General features: G+C 50.7%; 1 protein-coding gene across 1 annotated transcript in view; it reads right to left on the bottom strand.

Moving 5' to 3' along the window:
• The window catches only part of SP2 (Sp2 transcription factor), a 60229-nt gene that overhangs the window by 12378 nt on the left and 31700 nt on the right, over positions 1 to 16151 (bottom strand). The window contains exon 2 of the mRNA XM_059726255.1: positions 3949 to 4340. Coding sequence (XP_059582238.1) covers positions 3949 to 4340 — 392 coding nt within the window. The remainder of the gene's footprint in view (positions 1 to 3948; positions 4341 to 16151) is intronic.

Here is a 16151-nt window from a genome sequence, read left to right as displayed (position 1 = left end):
CTAATAAATGTAGGGAGAAGTTCTCTCTCCCTGAAGCTCAAGTAAACGTCTCACTAACACAGTTTCTGCTTAATGTTTCCTGGCACCAGTTTTATAGTTTGAAGCAGCAGCAAAATATAAATGTATTCACAGGGCAGTACGGCTGCCTAAATCTAGCTACCAATAGCTCAGGTATCAAACCAATACAGACTTTAGGGACAAGATTGTAATTTATTAGAGTATTTGGTTCCTAGCCTATGTTCCCGAGGGCTACCGACCCTTATGACAGGCAGAAGCAGCTACCCTTTGGCAACCTGTCATAATTTGTAAATCGTGTCATTGTCATTAGCTCTGAGCAACCCATTTATTCACCAAGGGGAAGTCGGTGAACAGCTGAGGATCACTCTGTCTTTCTGCAAACCCACAATGACAACTGAGTGCCAAACAAAACTTTTGGTGTTTGAAGGGCACTGATTCATAAACCCAAAATCTCACCAGCCACCCTCTCTGCTTGCCACAAGCACCCTTCCATGCAAAAAATATCTTGCCAGGAGAATACTGAGCCACACAGCCTGAAATGATGCCCACCTTATCCCTTCTTTCTGCTCCACTGAGAGGATGATGAAAGAAGGATATTTTGAAGATTGTTGGCTGGAGCACTGGCTCTTTTATCAAGTTATTAGAACAGATATAATGAGGATTTGTTCCTGCCCTGGGATACTAAAATGGGGCACTATGAACTGGTCAGATACCCTGCTTTCTATTTGAAATCTTTAAAAACAGGCAGGCTGATTAAGTCTCAGAGACCGTGTCAGTTTGTGACATGTCTGGGGACAACCCAAGACTGGAATCTGAACAATCGAGCTGTAGAACAAGAACGAGAAAACTTACCAATCGCGCCAGGAAATGAGAACCCATTTCCAGCCAGTAGTAATGCCTGTTAGCAGCCAGCTGGAACATTCGCACCAGCACGATTGGTAGGCTTTTTCAGAGGCGGTTCCTTCACTTGTCACAAGAATTTACTTATTTTGAAACTGTGCCATTATCTTCAATAGTCTATAAGAAACATAAAGCGAAGAGTTGTTTTTCTTTCTTCCTAACCATAATTAGCTCTCTATCAGGGAGCTTTCCTCTAATCCAATGATTCTCAAACTGTTTTAGGCAGCCCACATTAGACTCAAAGCCCCTCTTAAGAAAATGTGAGCTCTTATTAGTTTTAACGTGCTTTTTAAGTACAGAAAAATCACAGAGCAATTCTGCTATTGCAAGGAGGTCAGAAAGCTTACAACAGGTCAGAATGGTTTTGACCCTATGGATTCCTATTGGCAATCTCTGGGTTTATCTTGTGTATCATGTATGTGTTTGCCCACCTAACAGTGCTAATATTGCAGAGCATCTTGCAGCAAATCAGTATTGTAACACTCTGGCTGAGAATCACTGCTCTAGATCTACAACTTCCATTGCAGCAGGAAAAACCTGTGACAGAAGGGCAAATGCTTATAAAAGGCAGCTCTTGATTCTCAGTATCAAAACATGTTCCACATCCTGCTATCTGACAAGCATGAGCAGATCCCTTCCTTCACAAAGATATGGTGCCCCATTTCAGTGGCGCATTGTGAAGCTGTCACTGATCTAGTTAACTAAGGTACCTATCTAGCACCATTACTGTAGTGTTTGAAATGCCTCATAATCTTGCCTATATCCATTCTCACAACCTCTCTGTGAATTAAAGAGGCACTGTCTCAATTTGATAGATGCAGCAGAGAAAAGCTGAATGACTTGAACCAGGTCATACTGGAAGTTTGTGGCACAGTTTTGACCCCACACTGGTACCCTAATGCCTGGAAAGTCCTTTCTACCTGCCTAGAGCTGACTAAAGCCAAATCAGACCACTGATTTAGGTATCATAGTCCCATTCCTAATCGGGACAAAGACCAAGAAAGAAAATGATATTAAACTGTCTCACAGTCAAACAACTGAAGGATAGCAGAAGAACCTCTCTCTCTTACAGTGTCAGAAAGACAATTTTACTGAGGTCAGAGAGCAGATTCAGAAACTCAGAAAGATCAATTAAAACCACAAGTCAATGCAGGGAGAAATCCTTTTTATTACTCAGATGATACCCTCCAGAATGGTTATTTATTTTTTGCTTCATGCCAACAAGATACTCAGTACTATATATACTTCAGTAGTAAGAACACTGTTTGTGAGCAGAGATCTGGCTCTACATTTTGAGGGGCACAATTTAGGCTTGACACAAAAAAGGGGTCATGGCCAGATGGCAGGGGGAAGCAGCAGCAGCAGCAGGGAACTTCACGTGTGTTCCAGGCTGACTGATGGGGAGAAGTGGCAGTGGCAGCTGGCAGGTCCTAGTACAAGCCTGCGTCAGACCCGAGCTGCCCTGCCAGTAAAAAAACAATACCAACTACTGCCTTATACTATTAACACTTTTAAAAAGTTACAGAAAAATAATTTTCCTGTGTGTTTATATTGCATGCATGGAAGGATGCATGTTTTATTTTCACTCTTTTCCTATGCAGGCAACTGGCAGAGGAGAAACAAAACTGACAGACACCAGGGCCTAAAGGGACCACTACAATCAATTACTGTGACGTCCTGCATAACACAAGTGGTTTCTCCATCAAGCCCTAATTTCTAGTTGAGCTGCAGCATTCTCTTTGAGAAAGATATCCAGCCCGGATTCATTAAAGACTTAAAAGCAATGGAGAGTTCACCACAACCCTAGGTAAGTTGTTCCAAAGGTTCATGAATCCTCACTGCAAAGACACATTCTCTTCACTCTGACCTATTACTTACCCTTTACTGCTAGTTTTATTAATGAATAGACCTCTACCAATATCCCCAAAGGACACAGAAAAGCCTGCCCACTTCTATACATGTGAAACTTCAGGGATTCACAGAGGATTACAAAGAAAAATAGATTATCCATTTGAAAGCCCCCATCCCTTGAATACTCTCACAATCAGGGGTGTCAAACTCATCTGGCTCTGTGGGGGAAAGGACTGACATGGGGCTGCTCCAGGCCCACGCACTTGCTCCACGTTCCAGACCCAGCGTGTCCTGGAGTGGGCACCACATTCATCCGGTCCTGCTCCACCTGCTCCTGGCTGGGAGGACTCCCGGGGACTGCGGGGCCACTTTCCTGTCCCTCATCCATGCACGTCTCTGGGCAGTGTCCAACAACTCCTTGGACTTGTTCAATGACCAGTGGGCACTGTCTGCTGTGCTATGCTATGCTCAGTGTCCCTTTGGTGTGCTTGTTACGAACTAAAACCCTCACTCCTGTCCGTTTTGTTTTCATTTATCCCAAGTAATCAGTGATATGCCCTTAGCAGCTCCCACCGCCAAGACAGGGTTCATAGCTGTCTGTGGTGGGCTCAGGCCCCCAGTCCCAAAGGCCTGCTCCAGTGACTCCTGGACTTGCCACCTGGAGCCACGGGGTACCTGCTACTCACTCCCAGAGCCAGGGGCAGCCCTGGGGCCGGGCTGGGCTCCACCTCCCACCCCCTGCTAGAGACGGCTGGAAGGAGTCGGTGGGCAGCCGGTGGCCCCGGCTCCTCTCGGAGCTACAGCTGCGCTGGCTCCCGGTGCCCCGCAACTCCTCGCACCGGAGTCACCGTGCTGGCAGGGCAGGGCTGCACCGCGGCTGGGGCCCGTCCCCACCCCGGGGGGCCGGGAGGAGCAGGCTGCCCCACCCCGTGCCCATGCAGGGCCACAGCCCTGGGGAGCCACTCCCGCGCCCGGAAGCGCCGCTGGGAGGGCGGGGCGGGCGGCCCCACGCCCCTTCCGGGTCCCGGTCCCGCCGCCCGGAGCCGCTCCCGCCCCGGCAACCCCCGCCCCGCCCCCACCCTGGGGCCGCCCGCCCGCCCCGCGCTGCCGCGACGCCCCGCCCCGCCCCCCACGCGGCCCCTCCCCCTGCCCGCGGCCGCCCGAGCGCGCGGCACAGACCCGGCTGCGGCGCAGGCGGCGGCGGCTCCGACCCCCTCACGGCGCCATCTTCCTCCTCCTCGGCAGCCCGGGCACCGCCCTGCACGTCCCGCCCCCTCCGGCGCCGCCTGGCCAATCTGCACCCGAGTCGCTCGTTCGCCCGCCAATGGGAGCCTCGGCTGCCCGGCGCTGGCCAATCCTCTCCCTGATGGACGCCTGAGCCGTGCCAGCGGCCCCCCCGTGAAAGAATGGCGGCTCCGCCAATGGGCGATGGCTTTGGGAATGACGGACGGATAGGCGCGTCCAGTGAGAGGAGCGGGTTGCTGATGGAGCGCGCAGCTTTCCAATTGGGAGCGAGGCCGGGCTCTCGCTCCTCTTGCCCTGGCTTGATAAATGGGGGCGTGAAAACCGGGCTGGAAAAAGAATCTGGAGTTAGTGGGGGGGCACTTGCGACTGGCCGAGGCGGGCATGGATTGGCACGGCGTGGAGCCAATCAGGGCGGGAGGTGGCTCAGTTGAGCCTCTAGAGGGCGCCCGTCCCAATAGGGGTGCTGCCTGGCCGGCCCCGCCCGGCGGCCCGGGGAGATAGTGGCGTCTCAGTCCTCGGAGGTTTTTAAGACGTGGCTAAACCGAGCCTTGGCTGAGATGATCTAGCTGGGGCTGGTCCTGCTTGGAGCAGGGGGTTGGACTAGACGCCTCTTGAGGTCCCTTCCAGCCTCCTTTTCCCTGATGCGCTGATTGTAGACTACCCCGGAGGGAACATGGATGAGGAGCTCCAGTGCACAAGTACCTCCTTCGGGAGACGAGTGCCTTTGTCCCTCACAATCCCCAAAAAGACCCCAAGGTTCAGGTCCATAATGCTGTTGTGGTGCCCCACTCCAGTTGATGGATGTGAAACGCGGGTGACCTGCCATCGTCTTCTCAAGAGCCTAGAGGGGCTGGATGCCTCCAGGAAATCTTCCACATCAAATGGGAAGGTGGCCATGCCAGTGCCAGGATCTTTGCTGAGGCTAGGGTTACCAGCCTGGAGTTGGTGATCCTCAAGCACCAGTTTTGTTGATGCCTGACTCTTGACTCCTAAAGCAAGTGCTCTGCTCCCAGCTTAGTAACAGCCTGAGGTCTTGTGGCAGCCTGAGGATCTGTGACAAGGGCATGTTGAAGGCACACCTCGAGAAAGTGGATGCCGACATCAAGAGCCGGGAGGAGCTGGCTGCTGGCCGACTCCAGTGGCACGCCGTCTCGACTAAGCAGCGGCCTGTTTTGAGGTAAAGCATCTTGCCCTCAAAGCAGAGAAGAGAGAGCAAAGGAAGGTAAAGGAGAGGAATCCCAGCCTGAGGCCTGCTCTCCCCTGCGGAAAGGCCAGCAGCTTCTGTGGATGGATCTGTGGCTCAAGGATTGGACTCTTAGTCACTTCAAGACCCATCAAAGAGCCGTGGCAGAGATCATCCCCCAATGGAGGAGTTGCCAACAACTCCACCCCTCCACCCCCCAGCTCTCTCTGGATGATGAGGGCTAATTCAAGGTAATTGCCATTCAAGACACACGTGGTCCGTCCCGCACCTCTTTTGATGTGAGTCAAAGCCTGAGACAATCGGCTCCTAGATCAACTGGTATGTTTTAGCCCACATAACCAGGAAGGCACATTCCTGCTTCTCAGAGTTTACCACTGAAGAGCAAAGGGACAGAGGTGAAGGAAAGAGGCAGCTGAGAAACCTTCCACTCCTCCTTGTTCCCAGATGGTCCCTGGCTCTATTTTTTAAGAGCTCAGGACAAGGCTGTCACAGGGGACCTGATCTGCAACAGAACTGAGTTCCCTTTAGGCATCTCAAGAAGGTCCAAGTTTGCAGATGTTCTCAGCACCCAGCAGCTCCCCTTATCTTTCACATGGGCCTTTGTCTCTGATCTTGCTCATTTACCCAGGACCAGACTCATAAGAACTGCCATTCACTGGGTCAGACCATAGAAACATAGAGGAGTAGGGCTGGAAGGGACTGCCAGAGATCATCTACCTGTCTGAGGCTGGATCATCCTTATCCAAACCCTTACTATCCAAACCATCCTACCATGTCTTTTTTGCCCAGTATCCTCTGTCACACAGTGGCAGAGAGTGTCTGCTGAAAGGGAGAATGAACTGTTTACCATGGCCCCTTCTGAAGGAAACTGGCACAATGTGGGGTGAGAAGTCTCTTGAAAACCAATCCTTGCTGAAACTTGATTAGCAATCTCTGCTGCTGAAGAGGTCACTTTTAAACTCCAGGGGGCGTCAGACACTTCAGCATTTGCAATTGGGTTTCTCAGGCTTTCTGCAGTGCTTATACTTGCTCTGTCCCATGTGGTGGGATGATATTTGCCAAACAGATGGTCTGGCCACAGTTTGTAAATACAGAAAAATTCTATTCCATGCATTTGTCCTCTCTTTCCATTTATAATCATATGGGTTCATCTGATCGCTTTGGGCATTTTTGCAAAGTACACAGTCAGTGTCCAGGACAATGCACTAAATATACATCTGATGTACCCAACGGTCCCAACATCTGAAGCAACTACTTATATGTTGGGTACTTAACAACTCAGGGTTTTTTTGTTTGTTATTGAATAATATTAGTTACTTGCCCATCAATCATTATCATAAATGTGATCACTGTCATAATTGCAGTGACATTTAATAGGGCCAGATATGGATGAGGAGCCTATTGTGCCAGGTACTGTAAAAAAAAAACCCAACAGAACAGTGATCCCTTTGGCAAAAAACTTAACCTTATGGGCCCAAAGCTTGTCCTGTTAAAGTCAGAGAGACTTAGCTTCGATTAAGTAAGGTAAGTATTTATACCCCTGAACCTGTTTCCTCCCAAAACAGCCCAAGCCAGCTCCCATTAAATCGATGCAAAGATGCCCACTAAGTTCTGTGGAAGTTAGAGTAGGTTGCAAATGTGCTACCAAAATAAATAAAGAAGTGTATTTTGCAGCCTGCTGGAAAAGTTAATTAGAAAGTAGAACACAATTCCCCAGATTGGAATTTAACTAAGGGCAGCAGAACTAGTGCCTCCTTCTTGGGGAGAGGGGGTGGGGGAAAGTGCCACGTACACTCTATGAGCACAACTGGTCAGTACTTCTAGGTCTCATCTAGAAGATAAGGCCTTTATCAGGACAGTGTTCCCCCCCATTTCCACTATGACATTGAACCACTGGATTTCAGTTCTGACCCAGAGGAAATGGTTCACTGTACTCAGTTATCTTATCCCTGTAGCACAGCACCTCTTAGCATCGCCCTGGGCTTCATCCTGACTCAGAGGGGAGAGCACCCTCCACAAAGTCATCTATACCAGCAGATCTACATTTGCTACAGGAGCTGAGTTCTCAAGCTTTTGCACCTTATGTCCCACCAACCATTTTGTCAAAAAAACCCTGGTCCCACTATGATAAAAACAAAACCCCACAAAATTGTTCAAGGTATCTGTTGATTCATCTATTTGAAGTGCAAACAACTGATTTTTTTCAATCGGGCAATGAGTTGAAGTTCCATCTACACAACCTTTGAGTCCTGCCAGTGATTGAGAAACACGTCCCACTGTTTAAGAAGCACTGATCTACACCATTTTTTAGTGTCATTGTACAAGGCATTCAAGACAGGTCTCCCCTCCAAGCGCATCCCAACCAAGTGCTGCTTAGGTTGTGAGGCTCAAAAGCAGAAACCTTGCAAAGGCTAAGGAAGCCAACTCTTACTACAATCCAGGCAATCCATGAAGTGAAGGTCACCCACTCCCACCCTAGGTCAAAGGTGTGGGATTGGGGATGGCACCACTGTGGAGCCCACAGTTCCTGGGACAGGCTCCCAGGCAGCCTGAGAATTCAGCACATTGCTGAGATTTTACTAGGATTCCAGCTGGTCTTTGATCTACCTTCAAACAGAAAGAACAGGCAAAGGATTTTACAGACCTCCTCCCCCTCACCACCAGCCCACGGACTGCGGTAGGGAAGGCGGGTCCTGACTCGCTCCACAGCCACAGGTCCAAGGCCTGGTAGGCGGGAATTAAGAGCTGTTTCCTTCACAGTGCATGTCCCATGCGCTGTCAGAGCCTTGGGTGGGCAGTGGAGCCTGGGGGGTGCTCAAGGCAAAGGTCCCTTAGACCCCAGGGGTCCCATCTTTGGATATGATTGCAGGGACCATCCTTACAGCCCATGGTGTCCTCTGTGGTCCCAAATGACATAGCATCTCTCTCTCCACTACACTATCTCTGTAGCCCAGTGGTGCTCAACCGTTCAGCTACATGGGCCAAGTGCGTGGTGTGGGGTCAGTTCAAAGGTTGGATCTGGTCCGTGGGCCTGATCTGGCATGTGGGACTGACCTGGCCTGGGCCCAGTCCAGTGTGCAGGGCCATCCCAGTGTGTGGCCCCAACTGCACATGCTGAATCAAGGCCTGGCTCTGGCCCCATGTACAGGGCTGTGTCATCTGGCCCTCAGGGCTTAGAAATTTGGTGGAGGGGAAGCAGTGGAAGTGTCAATTGCCATCACACCCCTGCTGCCAAATCTCCAGACCCGTGAGGAGCCCTGTGGGCCAGAGGTTGAGCACCGGTGTTTTAGCTGAATGGCTCTCACTACCCACCGGTGGAAGTTTCTCAGCCCAGGGCTATAGGGGATTCACTGCTAGAGGTTGCGATAGGCCTAAAAAACTGGGCTAGGAAGGGTCCGTGGACCTGAAGGAGGAGAATACAGTGGGGAGACAAGTAGTTGTAAGGGAAGTAGGCTAGCATACTAGGAAACTACCTGAGCAATGGGGAGCTTAGAGGGGAGTGAATGGGGATGAGTAGGAAATCAAGCAGGGTGTGAACTTATGAAGGGACCCCAGGGGCTGGAGTGTGGGGAGGGAGGAACTGAGCTGCATTGCAGGAGCTAAGATGGGCCCCCTGCTTATAAAGGACTAGATGCTCTAGCAGTTTCAAGAGTAAGCAAGCTGGCAGCTGCAAGAGTTAATCCTTTTTGATGGCTCTGGGGAGCCCTGGGGTGGGAGAGGAAGTACAGGGTAGTGGTTAAAAGAGGGAGGGTGATGGAAGATCTTGGTTTGTTGCTAGAGTAGGGTACTGAGGAGATGAGGGCTCCTGGGTTCTCATCTGCTCCTGGCTTTGGAAGGAGCATAGGAATGACTGGGGTACTGAATTCAGTCTCTTGCTGGGGGATGGGACTGCAGGTTAGTGGTTAGAGCAGGAGACTAAAAAGGCTTCTAGGTTCTTTCCCTGGCACTGGAAGGAAATGTGGTTAGACTCCTGGGTTCTGGTCCCAGTCCTGCAACTAACCTGGTCTCTGGTGTTGGCGAGCTGGGAAGAAAGGTACTTGCCTGGTTAAATGAAGGAAGCACAGTGCAGTTGGTGCAGGAGACCCTTGCTCAGGAGAGGGAGCCACATTTCCATCAACTATGACTTTCCATCCAAGTTGTTGGGTAGGATGAGTGTCAGCTCATGCAGGGCTCTGCATAAATGCCTAAGGACTCAGGGAAGAAGACAGCGACCCTTGCTACAGCAATCTGTGGGCATTCCTACCCAATGGCGGCCCTCAGGCTGCTCTGAGAGCCAGTTACTTAGGGTGGGGCCTTGTGGCTTTCCCCCTCAGGGGAGCTCCCTCCCTGGCATGGAGTAGCAGACATTAAGTCACCTCAGTGGAGGTGGGGTGAGGGGCTTTAAAGTGGTTACACCCTTACAATCCCTTTTCTGCACCTCATGGGGAAAGGGGGCTGAGATTCAAGGAAGGGGCAGAGAGGACCCATTGTTAAGCTAGCTGTTGGGGTGAGATGAGGGTTTCTTCTTCGCGTTCCCCAAGCAGTGAGGCCACCAGAGGCATCCTGAGGCTCAGCCCGTCACCCTATGACCTGGCATGGAAAGGGGTAAGGCAAGAGGTAAGCTTCCTTGGAGACACACTGGATCATCAATGGAGCAGGCACAGGCAAGGAGACAAGGCACCTCTCTCTCAGCCATGGAGCTGCTCCATTCCACAAACCCCCAAACATCACAGCAGCAAGGACTGTCCAGATTGGAGCTCAGTTTGTTCACATGAAAGACCAAAGTCAGTGATGCAGAGCAGGACAGTAAGACAACCATGAGCAAGACACAGGGGTGTGGGATGGGTCAGGAGAGCCCACTCACTACACCCATGTAATAGGTGTCTGTCTGTGCAGGGTCCCCTGAATGTGAGGTTGGGTAGAGCTCCAGGCAGAGAGTCAGCTCAAACTACTGCAGCTCATGCTCTTCACTCTGAAACCTCCTGGTGAATTGACCAGCTCAGCAACCATCACACTAGTGCTTCTACAACTGGGTAGCTCTTAGCACCCTCCCCTCACCCTGGCTTGGTCTTCTAAGAGGTGCTGGGAGATGCTGCATCACACTCCCTTACCACCCCTCTGCAAGGGGACGCACAAAGCAGCATCTCTCATTACAGGATCACACTACGCCAGGCTATGCAGTATCCCTTGCTGCTCCGCAAATCTGGGCTGGCTATAAATATTTCAGAGGCTAATTGTAGTAAATTATCCAATTATAGCCATGAATCGCCTCCTGAACTAGCCCGGCATGGCTGCACCTCTCAGATAATAAATGGCCCTAAAATAGCCTGGTTGGGCAGGAGTGGGGGGTGAAGGCAATTATTCAGCCTGGCTGAGAGAGAGCTACAGAAGCCTAGCAATAGGTGGTCTTAGAGAGGCACTGTGGCATATATAGCAAGACTAGGGCCTAGGAGCCCTGGGTTTGCCTCCTACTGCTACCACTGTGGTGGCTTTCCCCTCTGATCTTGTGGCCTTTCAAGGAGACTAATTTGAGAGGGCTGCAGAGTTGGTCAAGGAGACTGTTTAACTTGGGGAAAGTTTTGCAAGATGGGCAAAGGCTCATGTGTGTCAGATCTGTTTCTCCCCCTAGCCCCCCATGGATTTCCAGCATTTCTCTGCAGGCTTCTCCTTTCCTGTCTCTGCTTTTCTGGTTTGATCTGTAGCATGGGATTCCCATTGCCCTCACAGTTTAAGCAGGTTTGGGACAGTTCACTATTTCTATGGGAGACTTGCAAGAGGTGGTACAGGCCATGGGTTAGGAAGATGGCTTTTCCTGTCTGAGTCAGGACTTTCTCAGTATCCGGGTGGGATTCTAGGCTGTGGGTGGGGTAAGAATTAGAGCTCTCCCCACCTTGGTAAGAATGAATGATCACCACACCCAGCAAAATCTCAAGGTACCTTACAAAGGAGCTCAGTAGCATCATCTCCTTTTTACAGGTGGGGAAACTGAGGCAAAGAGACCTACCCAGAGTCACCCTGCAGGACAGGGATGATATGGGGATGCTTAGGCATTTGTTTTTAGTGTGGGTTGGTTAAACTGCAGTAAGTGTCCTCAGCATGAGAGTGGTACTTCTAGTGTGGGCTGTGTAGAACTAGGATGTGACACTCTTATCCTGGAATAAGAAAGTCCACATAGGCAGTTAGGAGCTCAGCTGTGTTTGACGTTTGCAGTTTGCCTTAATCTAAATTAACATTTGCATGTAGACAAACTGGCATTGCAGTCATGGAGTCAGGACTGCAGCCAGAAGTTGTTGTGTAGAGGCGACACATCCATGCCACCTTGAGCCATGCAGAATTAGACCCCAGTCATGGGCACAGGCTCTCCCAGCATGAAAGGTCCACAGCAAAGAAATGTTAGAGTCTAGGAAGCATGGCTGTGTGGGAGCCTTTCCCTAAGGACCAAGGGAGGTTGCCTGCCCTAATGCAATGAGTGCTGCTTGATGAAGGTACTTGTGGATGAACACCTGGCTTATATTGCCTCAGACACCTCCAGTGACCCTTAGGATCCACTGTTATTCTTTGTCTGACTCTGGCAGGCACATGTCCAGTCCTACTCTGATGTGGAGCTTGCCCCAACTATGCCCCAGGTGTGACCTCTGCATAGGCTGCCCAAGAAACCTGCTTGGATGGTACAGAAGGCAGCAGTCAGATAATTGTGGGAGGGGCTGGTGGGGAGGACAAGGGGCTGAAGGACAGAGAGTGCAAGGTGAGAGAGTTAGGGAGGGAAGGGAGTAGGGCAGGAGGGGATGGGGACTGAGGCATGGGGTCTCCTCCCAGCTAGCACACAAGGCGCCCAGAGGACTTTGTGTTGGGCTGCCAATTAGTTAATTGCCTTGATTATCCAGGGAGTGGGCAGAGATCTGAGCTGTGACATCCCCCACAGAGAGAAACCCAAATCCCTTAAGATCTCTCCCCCCGCCATGACTCAGGAGCACAGAGCCGTCTGGCTCCTAGTGCCTCCAAATCCCTGAACCTCAGGGAGTCTGAACTTCAAGCCACCCGCAGGTGCTGAGTCAGCTTGAGTCAGTCCCATCCACCACAGGGTCCTGCCTCCAAAAGCCACCTGCTGGGGCTGCATTTCTGGGGGGCACTGGCTTTAGGCAGGGCTAAAACATCAAAGGTCATTTTTTACCTGGCATCTCCTTGTGCCTTACCATCCCTGTGAGGATTTGGTACCCGTGTTCTAGAGAGATTAAGGATGGGAGTAGGGGGACGGCTTTGGAGTAGGTCTGCCAGGCACTAGCAGAGTATCAAGTGGGTTGCCTGAGATCAGGGCAACAGGGGTGGAGAACTGCAGGATTATGGGGCAAGGTTGGGGCTCAGGAGCGGGTGCTTTGGGCCAGGGCAAGCAGCCTTAGGGTTTCATAAATAGGGATGGTCATGCCCTCACTAGGGCCCATTGTTCTGCTTGGCTCAAGCCCAGAGGAACTGTGGGGGGAAAGGGAGCTGGGACTCCACTTCTGACCAGCCAGATTAGTGACTACAATGCATTAGGAATCCTGTCGCCGTGGGTGGATTCTGTACCATAAATAAACCAACGCTCTCCCTTTCCCACCTGTGTTTATCTGTCTGTGGCTCGGCTTCCGCTCCCCCGGGAGCAGGAGATCGAGGAGGGGCTGTCTGAGCATCAAACACACCAGGAGACAGTGGAGACTGGACTGGGAGAGGCGGCGGGAGCTGGAGGTGGGGGGCAAAGAGTGAAAAAGTGGCACATTATGTGAGGGGAAGAAGGCTCACATGGCTGAGGTTTACATTCATCCCCCAGCCCGATCAATCTTGTGGCTGATTTATGGGTCCAATCCAAAGCCCAGGTTATTTCAGAGGGCTTTGGAATCTCAAAAACCAGCTGGCTGGACTTTGCCAACAGGAGCATGACCAGAGCATCCTGGTAAACAAAGGAGCTTAAATAGCCCTGGTGAATCTGTGAGCCCCTGGGGTATTTCAACAGCATAAGGGTATGAAGGGAGGCACACAGGAAGCAGGGAGAGAAAGGACCAGAATCAATGTCCCTAGAACAGGACAGGATGAGGAATGAGGGGCATCCAGCCTTCAAGAGTGAGCAGATAGCTGGGCCCAGTGGCTTGTGCAGCTTTGCAGCTGTATGCGCTGCTGTGGTCACTCTCCTTCCAAGCACAGAGCAGCAGAGAATCAGGCCCCTCACCTACAGTCAGACAGAACAGCCGCTTTCCAGCACTCCTTGCAGGACCCCTGCCCATGCCCTGAGGTTGCTCAGCACCAAAGCAACCTCATGGTGCATGGCTCTGAGGGCCTTATGGCTAAGGGCAAGCAAAACCTGGGAGCATCCGAACCCCAAACCTCCGGGCTTGGGCCTGCAAGTAGGATGCCCACCAAAGGTTTTGGAAACATCTGAAGCCCCAGAAGTGGGTGGAGGATGTTTGCTGGTAGTAGGGCCAGTTATAGTTCTGGACTCTTGGATTTGGAATTAGTTTTGGCTAATTTGGCCTCAGATACAAATTATATTTAAAAAAAATGGCTGGGGAGAAACAAGCCACAAACATCTCTGCTGCTGCTGGAGTGGTGCAGCCCAGGGGCTGTCATCTGCATTCTCTGGGAATATGGGAAGGACAGAATATGGCAGGGAGGGGGAAAGCCCCATGCTCTCTTCCATGCATAAGGATTTGGTAGGTTTTAGGTGACCCTCCAGAACAAATGAGACTCAGGTGATAGGCAGCACAGCCACACAATACAATTTACTGCTGATTAATTTACATTTACTGCGGAGCTGACTAACTAAGTATGCAGTAAAGTCTCAACATCTTCACCTACTTATGAACACGGGTATTATCCTATGGCAGAGTTCTTTACTCTGCCGCAATGCATGTGCAGATGCTGCTGAGGCTGGCTGGGGCGGGGAGGTGCTTCCATGTGGGGGCTGCCTGCTGGCTAACCCTGTGCTGGAGCACCCTCATGCCCCAGCCAGCCTCTCCACAGCACATTGAACAGGGGGGAGCAGCTCTGGGCTGGCAGGCTACCCCCACCCAATTGCCTACCAGCTGGGGCTGTGCCGTTTGGCTCAGTGTGCTGCAGTCCCAGGTGCACATGCAAACAGCATGCCCAAGAGCAATAAACTCTGGAAAATAAGCTCTGAAGTTTATTCATGCACCTTAATTACACACATAGATGTGCTCACAATACTTCATAGTAACCTATTCCACAGGGGGCATGTCTACATGTGTAGTTACATGTGCCTAAACTTAATGTGCTTTTGTTTAAGGTGCATTAAGATGATTTAGGCACACATCTACATGTAGATATGCTAATGAGCATTAAAGTACGTTACATTTAGGCTGGCATAGCTAACTCCCATTAGCGCATGTGTAGCCGTGCTAATGTACATTAACACACACTGTATCCATTGACACACACTGCATCAATGCACTTTAAGTGTCTACACGTGGGCTAATCTGAGTTACCTATGCCAGTTTAAATTTGGTCCTTGCTTTAAACTGGTATCAAATTTAGGTGGGATTAGCCTAAAATCACCATTTTTAAGGAGCATTAAGGGTGTACATGCGTGGACACACACCCTTAATGTGCTTTAAATGGTGATTTTAGGCTAATCCTGTTTAAAAGGACCACGTGTAGACAAACCCAGTAAGAAGCAGGCACATGACCTGCTCTCCCAAGCCAGACACTTGCAAAAGGTGCTGTGGCCACTAGGTGGCAGGGAAGCAGGTTTACATTGAGCAGATTGCTGCCCCAGATGAAGCTGTTGAGGGGGGTAGGCACACAGCACATCCCAAGTAGTTAGTAACTTTCATATGTAGTAAAGCTACTATACATTTTATGAGGTGTAACTTTACCCTGGGTTTGAGTGATTTACTACCTGTCTGGGCTGCATGTCATGTGTCTGCTCCACTTATGCTGTGTAGCTATGACAATTTACTAAGTAGTAAGCGTGCAGTGTGTCCACACCCTTAGATGGGTGAATAGATCCTTTTATAGTAGCAGCTGCATTGATAGTAAATAGATTTAGTCTGAATAAGAGGGTACTTAACTGTGGCTAGAGTAAGAAGCTGGCTTTGAAGGTATGAGGCAGTGATTTATATTGTTCTCTAGTGTTTGAACCCACAGAGAAGATAAAGGACTAACATCTGTGAACAGGTGAGGGAGATTTTCTTTTGTTCCTGTTGTCGAGGCCTGTGTCTTTACAGCAGAGTTCTAGTCTCTGTTAAGGTGAATGCTGTTTGTGCAGTCTTTGCTATTATGGTGTTGGACTATCCAGGGTGACTTGCTATGAGAGCTGTGGGTCATAGCAAATGTCGGTCATAGGTGTGGGTTTCAACCCTCCAGAGCATGGAGGGTTGCTACAGTAGGTATTGAAGTGTCAAGGGCAGGTTGCTATGATGGGTATTGGGATGTCCAGGAAGGTTTGCTACAGTGGGTGTCAGAGTGTCAGGGTGGGTTGCCGTGCTGGTTGTCAGGAGGCCCAGGGCAGGGTGCTTATGGCAGGTGTTGGGGTATTCTGACAGGGTTGCTTTGACAGCTGTGGGGGTGTCCAGATCAAGTTGTTATGGTTTTTTTTGGGTTACTTAGAGCAGGTTGCTATGGAAGGTGTTGGGGTGTTTGGGGAGGTTTGTAAATAGTGGTTGTGGGGTGTTCTGGGCAGGCTGTTGTGGTGCATGTCAAGGGGTTCAGGGCAGGTTGTTGTGGTGGGTGTAAAGGTGTCCAAGATGGGTTGTTGTGGTGGGTGGCAGGGTGCCCAGGGCAGATTGCTATGGAGAATATTGGGGTATGTAAGGCAAATTGCTATAGTGGGTTGAAATGTTGTCTAGGGTGGGTTGCTGGGGTGTGTGTCAGGGTGTCCAGGGCAGCTTGCTATTGTCAGGGTGTCTAGAGCAGGTTGCTGTAGTGGGTGTTGGGGTGTCTGGGACAGGTTGTTATGGCAGGTACA

This window comes from Alligator mississippiensis, chromosome 4 (assembly GCF_030867095.1).
Source record: "Alligator mississippiensis isolate rAllMis1 chromosome 4, rAllMis1, whole genome shotgun sequence".
In the NCBI taxonomy this organism is placed as follows: Eukaryota; Metazoa; Chordata; order Crocodylia; family Alligatoridae; genus Alligator; species Alligator mississippiensis.
This window is presented reverse-complemented; position numbering and strand designations above follow the sequence as displayed.